Source organism: Telmatherina bonti (assembly GCF_933228915.1).
Source record: "Telmatherina bonti genome assembly, chromosome: 22".
NCBI lineage: Eukaryota > Metazoa > Chordata > Actinopteri > Atheriniformes > Telmatherinidae > Telmatherina > Telmatherina bonti.
The window spans coordinates 12515611-12522997 of NC_136631.1; the positions used below are offsets into that span (position 1 = coordinate 12515611).

At 41.0% G+C, this 7387-nt stretch overlaps 1 protein-coding gene across 1 annotated transcript; it reads left to right on the top strand.

Moving 5' to 3' along the window:
- The first annotated feature begins 267 nt into the window (after positions 1 to 267).
- On the top strand, positions 268 to 2430 carry fam167b (family with sequence similarity 167 member B). Its single transcript, XM_079262503.1, has 2 exons — positions 268 to 599; positions 1047 to 2430. Exons 1-2 carry the CDS (start codon positions 300 to 302, stop codon positions 1308 to 1310), a joined length of 564 nt encoding a protein of 187 aa, XP_079118629.1. The 5' UTR covers positions 268 to 299; the 3' UTR covers positions 1311 to 2430.
- The last annotated feature ends 4957 nt before the right edge of the window (positions 2431 to 7387 follow it).

A 7387-nucleotide genomic window follows, 5' to 3' on the forward strand; every position in this document is an offset into this window, starting at 1 on the left:
GAGTTATTTCTAAAACAACTGAATGATTACTTCTCTGAATCGTGCTTCAGTTTTATTTAGTATTTTTGTGCAAAAAAAAAAAACACGAGAAAAGGACCGTGAGGTCTTAAAGGTCCGACTTCCTCCCATAGAAGAGCTAATAAACGATCCACCCTCCCGTCCTCAGCGGGATGGGCGGTCACTGTTCCTCTGCTCCGTATAAAGAAGGTAAAGACCTGTTGCGCTCTCAGCGCTAAGTTGCCACTCCACTCCAGAGAGAAACACTAACAGGAATCCAAAAACTCTTCCCTCTCGCATCAATGGATTTCAAGGTGTTTGAAGAGGAGTCCTCAGAGGGAGACACGGAGGATCTGGACAACGTCAAAGCGCTGACGGAGAAGCTGAAGTTGCAGACGCGCAGACCATCCTATCTGGAGTGGCAGGAGCGGGTGCAAAGTCTCCCATGGAAGGACAGAAATACAGCAGACAGTCCGGAATCTGGTGGACAAGACGTTTCCATGCCCGTGATGCTGAGAAATGAAAACTCAGAGCTGGTGGTGCGAAATATATGTGGCTTTGATACAATTGATGATGCTTTGGAGTTTCTAAGGAAAGAGCTGGTGAGTTGCTCCCAACTATATTTTACTGTTCTTTCTATTTGACCTAACTTGTATTATAGTGTTTGGTTTCTACAGTACTTAGCAACACAACTTCAGCCCATCAAATCAAAATAAGGAAGTTCCCAAGCATTCATTAGAGATACAGGTCTCCTTTCTTTTAAGAGATAGTCATCTCCTCAGGTGTCGGTAATCTCCTCTGCATGAGTGCTTCACTTCATTCAAGGAGACCGTGACTGAGGACAGGCAGTCCCTCAGAGTCCAAACAAGTAGTGTGTAGTTTGTGGAACAATATGATGCCTGTTTTCTCACAGCCTCAGCCCATACAGTTCCCATGCCAATGATTTACACCCTCTTTATCTTAATTAAAGCTCATATTTTCCTTCCTCTCCACATCCCCCCCCCCCCCCCCCCCCCCCCCCCATTCTTCACCCTCTGCTCTGATCCCAGAGGGAGATGCAAGTCCAGGACAACCGCCTGGCCCGTCAGCTCATCCGTCTGCGTGGAGAGATCCACCGGCTGAAAGTGGAGCAGGTGTGCGATCGTCACAAGGAGATGCTGGATGATGCAACGTACGAGCTGGAGGAGTGCGGAGAGGAGTCGGACCTGTTGTGTGACATTCCGATGAAGGCGGCCTTTGCTCTGTCTACCCCTCTGAAGCATCTGGGCCTCACCAAGATGAACATCAACTCCAGACGTTTCTCACTGTGTTAAAAAACACACATCCACTTTAACGAAGATGTTTCTATCTCCCCCTTTTTTCTGAAGGCGTTTCATGAAAGTTTCTTGCTCTTCTCTGAGCTGTTGTGGGGTCAGAGCAAGGTGTGGCTGCCAGTCACTTGCTGCCGGGAAGGAAAATGAAAACGATATGTGCCTTGACTTGACGTGAATGAGAAAATCTCTGTGCGGACTTGTGGAAGCACACACCTTTCTGTCAGTTTCCTGCTGGACTGAGTCTGGACTGCTGACTACTGTAGAGTGATAGACTATGAATGAAATGTAAAGTAGAATGAATACTATGTTAAATAGCAGACATTATTTGAGCTTGTGATGCAAAAACAAAGTCAAAGACCTCATAAGAAATTGCTCGCTTCAGGCCAAAAGGCAGTGCCTATGCTGTCAGACAGGACACATTATGATCACAGCCACAGTATGGAATGTATTTATTGAATAGAAACTACTAAAAAGAAAGAAAAAAAACTTTTTTTATCACCAATCATCCATTTAACATTAGAGCCCACCTAAATAAAATAAATAGAAAGGTCACACATTTGTTCTAAACTGATTACATGCAGGGATGTGGGGCCGCATGTAGACACAGCTTTGTTTCAAGTCATCACATGCTGTAATGAAATCAAACAGTTTTCAGGCAGAGCGTCTGGGTGTGCATGAAGGGATCAGATAAAGAAAACATCCATAGAGTAAACCAAGTCTCATAACACAGCGATGAGCTCGAGCTCAGTATCCTCACAGGAAGCAGGAGGTCACACACACAACATTTTACACCTCTTCTTCACAAACCAAAAATATCTTTACAGCCGCTGCTGTGACAGGACCCAGGAGGCTGGTTTGTTTCCCAGTAGCATGTCCAGAGGCTGCAGAGGACCGATTGTGTAAGGCTGGAAAGAGACCAAATGCATTGTGTATAACACAGTGGACAGTAGCTGGCAAGTTCAAGGATTTGTTTTCTAGTTTCATGGCAAGTTAGACAAATGAATGAATATTTTTTTCTTTCCCTCTTAGATTTGATTGCATTTTTAATAAATGTAGACATTGTATAAATATATTTTATTGGATTACAACCGAAGTACCTGTAAAATGTATATTTTTTCTCTTGAACATAAAAACCTTGTAAACTAACAATGATATTTTACATTATTTTAGCTTGTAAATATTCAGAAGATCATTAAATGTCTTAAAACACACACAGTCCGATTAATCTGTCTGTGCACTCTGGGACAAATGTCATCACGTGCTTCACCATCATGCACCCTCTATCCTAAAGCCTCTCGTGCACAATAGTGTCTTCTTTCCTGCATTCACGACCTGGTGTAACATCCAAACATAAGAACGGCGCCCTGGAGGGATGTACAGTCGTAGACTTTGTTAGTCATAATTTGTTAAACAAGAAACTAAATATGGCTTGGCAGAGTACAACCACTGTGTGAAACGAGAACACGGTCCATGCTGAACTGATGATCATGTGGAATGCTACAGGACACATGACCTCATGTGGGACAAGAGACCTCAACAGCCAGAGACGCTGAAGTGTATCATATGGAAAATGCAAAGAATCTTAAGTAGTGCACTTTTTCCCCCACTACTGATGCCTTTACAACAAACCCCTGCAAACTTGTTCTCATGTCACTCAGCTTTGCCCTATGGATAGTTTCCCTCGACCCTCGGCCTGTTGCAACGAGCGATAAGTCAATTAATCGCACAATAAGAAAAAAAAATGTGCACAATAAGTTTGCCGGACGCAATGTTTTTCCTTGGTCTTTCTTATTAAGAGTGCTGCATTTGTTTTAAGACAAGACAACAAGTTTCCATCTGTACTTAAAACAATGCAGTTTTCCAAGCTGGAAAAAAAAAAAAGACCTTAACAAACAGGTTAGCTCCATCTTCCTGAGAGTCCACGATCGCTGGCGTGTTTAACCGACAGATTAAACACTATCTACTGGTTTTTGTTGTCTCCATGCTCCAACACACCTGACCAAAACTCAGAAATAGGTTGACAATAAGCAGCTGGATCCATTTGATTTCAATCAGCTGCGTTGGTAGAAGGAAACAACAAAAACCTGCTGGATACCGGCTCTCGGGGTGACATTTTGAAAAATGTTGCAAACATTTCACAGCCAGTAGGAATGGCCTGGATGAAGATACATGTTACAAACGGCACTTCCACAACTTTACAATGACATGAATGATATACTGAAGGTGATCAAAGACATTCAATTTTACCATTCCACCTCTGGTCAAGTCCAAACATGTCCCCTTATATGAGCTTGACCATGGATGATGTAACTGTTCTATGGTGTTAGAGACCGTATGGTCCAGATAACCACAATGCCAAAACCCATCTGTTTTAGCAGATTGGGGACTGCATGAGCATAAACTAGTCTGCACATAGAGCTAAAATGTTCCTTAGAAATGAAAGTATGTTGATCTTTGAAAAGGTGTACTTGCATTATTATGACAACAGTGATCGCTTTGGGCAACATTATCGTCTATTGCAATAATTTCTGAGACAAATCATCGCATGGAAAAACATGTCCGTTGGATCCCATGGTGTTGAAAATCTGCAGAACTGTTTGAGGGACATCAAAACATAGATGGAACTAAACTTCCTCTGCATAAATAAGGATAAAACTGAAGTTTGAACTTTTGGGAAAACTGACCTGCTGGCTGGATGCAGCAGCGCTGTAGGCTCTTTGGACTCTTTTAGCCCTTTTATTAAAAATCTTTGCGTCTTCTTTGATTTTAATTTTAAATTTGATAAGCAGGTCAGTGCAGTACATGTTACCATGACAGGCCTACTCGACCCCCTTGTTTGTTCTTTTTCTGTATCACTAATACCACATGTCCTATGGCCAGAAGATGATATTGCAGTGTAAATTAAGTGTGCACATCTATCAGCGTATTGTGAACCTAAACAAACTGGAATGACACCTGTGAGCAAGCACTGGCAGCAAAACAAAAGCAGCTCTTACTGTCATGAAAGAGGCCAGCACCTGCATCGCAGAGCAGGCGGTGTGAGGACTGGAAAAGTTTTTGCTTATTGATAGCATCTCCATGTGATTGCGTAACAGAATACGATTTCCAACCACATTTGGAAGTAGTGACGAGTAGAGTGGAAAAGGAATACCCTTAAAGCCTCCTTTGCCCTGCAGAGCTCCAAAGATGTCGGGGCTCTCTGGTGATCACCTGCTGAGTCAAGGAGTTCTCTTAGATTGTATCTTTAGTAATTCATGCTCATTTTATCTACTTTATCAGCCCACTTAAAGGTTAATTTAACATATAAAAATGGCTAAATGTGAACACCTCACACATCCTCTTACATTTTTCACTAACGGAAAGAGTGAACTCAGGTGGTTTCATTGCGACTGAGCCTTAATCTACGCTGTGAAAGTCTTTTAAGCACATATTTCTGTGCACTCTGTGTGATGTTTGGACTGACTTCCTGCCGCTGCAAGCTCTGTACGCAGCAGCTGTTCACCACAAGAGAAAAGATGCTGTCCGCAAATGAAGAAAATGCGACAGCATAGGCTCACGGCGTGTTAACAATCTGACTTAAACCTCCTCTCTGGGCTGTATGTGAACGTGATGTGGCTTGTTGAACAAAATACAGCAGGAATGATAATTTGGTTTGATTATTCAACATTTTTCGGCAACAATTGGAACGCTTATGACCAGTTTTGTTTGAATTTCATCATGGATTTGAGTCAAGATGAAAAAACCAAGGCCAAAGTCTATTTTGAGTGGCCACATTTAAAGCTGGCCACAGACAGAAACGGGTGCAAACCACATGTTTGAACCTTGTAGTCAAAACTTTCTTGACATTTTACCTGGGTTTTAACCACTAGACAGGAAAAGCAGCTGTAACAAATTACAAAAATAGTTTCTTATATGGGTCAGTGCAACCAGTAAGGGAGAAATAGCAGCTTCTAATGAGATTTTGTTGTGATTTGTTCATTTTCTTTTCAAATAATGAAAAAAAACTATGCCCTCGACTACAAATTGGTGGCATAAGCCACCTTAAAGGTCAATGAGTCACATATCATTGTTTGCTTAGCAACGCAAACAACATACAGATTTAACCTCACCGCTGTCTCAGCCCACCCAGACCTCCTTTTTTCGTAACTGTACTGGAACATTTATTTGGGAAAGGTGCTGTCTTGACCCCTTTGCCATAGCACCTATAACGTTCCCTTTGGCTTACACGCAGCTGCACTGTAGGCACCTGCGAAAAAGCCTGCAGAGCAACCCTCAACGTTTCAACGACAGGAAACTCTTTGGGTTGCTCTTCCACAAGCGTGTGTGTTTGTGTGTGTGTGTGTGTGTGTGTGAGACGCCTCATCAGCTCTGCTTGCACTGTTACTTATAATAAGAGAAGCGGATGATGACATCTTCATACCTAAGCTCCACTGCTGAAAAATTCACCTCTTACCAAACCATTCTTTAGAAGAAATAAAAGTTCAGTAAGGAATGTCTTAATGGCGGCTCTTGAAATCTGATACTGTCGGAAACTTGAGGGGAAGTTTGATTTTTCACAAGGTAAGCTTCAAATTTTCTTCTTTTTGGCTTTAAAAGTGTAACTCTGGAAGATCATAAGATCAAAAAGGAATTGTGGTGGACAGATGAACGTTTTCATTCCTCTTTTATTTGACTGTCTTCTAGCAAATATACAAAACTGTAAATCTGAGGATTTTTAAATTTTTTTTTGTCTTGTGTTTGAAACTTTTTCAACATAGAAAATTGACATTTGAAGATGAAAAACAGGAACATCTCAATTTAATTACAAGAGTCAAACTTTATCCATCTTTTGTGTTACATAGTTTGACATAAAAGTAAATTTGAAAGCCTGTACTGGTTGTGGGATCTACACTGTTAATACAACAAAACATGCTAAAGAAAACAAAAAATATCTTCTTTTCTGAAGTGACACGAAACACTTATGTCTAACCAACATTTAATACATTTCATATGATAACAAACTATATTATTTTTGTTAATTCAGTTTGAGCATCAACAGCTCTCAGCAGTTTCTGTATAATAGCTTTTATAAGGGAGTGTTTCTTTGTGGTTTCTGGCTTCAAATTCAGCAGACAATAACAGAGTTTAGCAAACTGCCTTCACTCACATGCTTATCTACCAATCCATGTTACTTCTGCAAACAATAACAGTCAACAGCGTGTGGTTAGGAAGACCTTCACATGCTAATAATAAAAGGAAGGATAGCCCCTTCATGGAAAATGATGACTTGAGTGACTCAGTGAGTGTAGGCCAGTAAGCGTAGGAGAAGTGATTAAACAAGAACTTCTTCATAAGCAGATGATCCCTCTGTGGTAGACTGTTAGTACCGGGTCATGCTTCATCAGATTTTTCTCACGGCTTTAGGCCTTTGGGAAGGACCACTGCTGTGATTAGCCCACTGACCCTTTTCCACAAGTGGTCCAATGGGAGTCAAGCGAGCTTGAGAAAGCTGGTTTGTGCAGCGTGATGGTGTAAAACACAATACAGAACACGTGCAGATGGCCGATTACACAAGATTAGCATTGCTCTGGTTCTGAGAGCCAACAATTCAAGTCTGAACGGGAATTAGAGCATTGTGTTGAAAATCACAGCCAAACGTCGTATCTGATTTGGCGGTCATGTGCGTGTCTACATGTCGTAATATTTGGTTTTAGTAATTAATTTGCAGGTTTGTAAGAGTCTTATTTTTCAGCCTGAAGCCTCCATTTTGAGTCTAGGTCCTCAGTTGTGATTGACTAAAGCAACTTTTGAAAAAAAAAAACTGTCTGTCAGATAATCTTAAGAGTCAAGTCTCTTTTGTTCTTTGTTTTTTATTCCTTATATTGTTCTTTTTTTAAATCTCTCTTTGTTGCTTTTAAGACATTTTTTGAAATGTCTTTTTCAAAATGCGGCGTACAATGTCACTGTCATTGACTGGTTTGCCAGACAAAAACAAAATACCATCATTTGATCATTTTTTACCATTAAACAGCAGCAGCGATCACTTCCTTAATGTATATAGTTTCTAAAATATTGCTCCTTGTAAAAATTCAGAAAAG

Excerpts from the sequence above, each read along its gene's own strand:
- fam167b (XM_079262503.1), top strand. The coding sequence starts at position 300 with ATGGATTTCAAGGTGTTTGAAGAGGAGTCCTCAGAGGGAGACACGGAG. Across the intron at positions 600-1,046 it reads AGTTTCTAAGGAAAGAGCTG|AGGGAGATGCAAGTCCAGGA; the intron begins GTGAGTTGCTCC and ends CTCTGATCCCAG.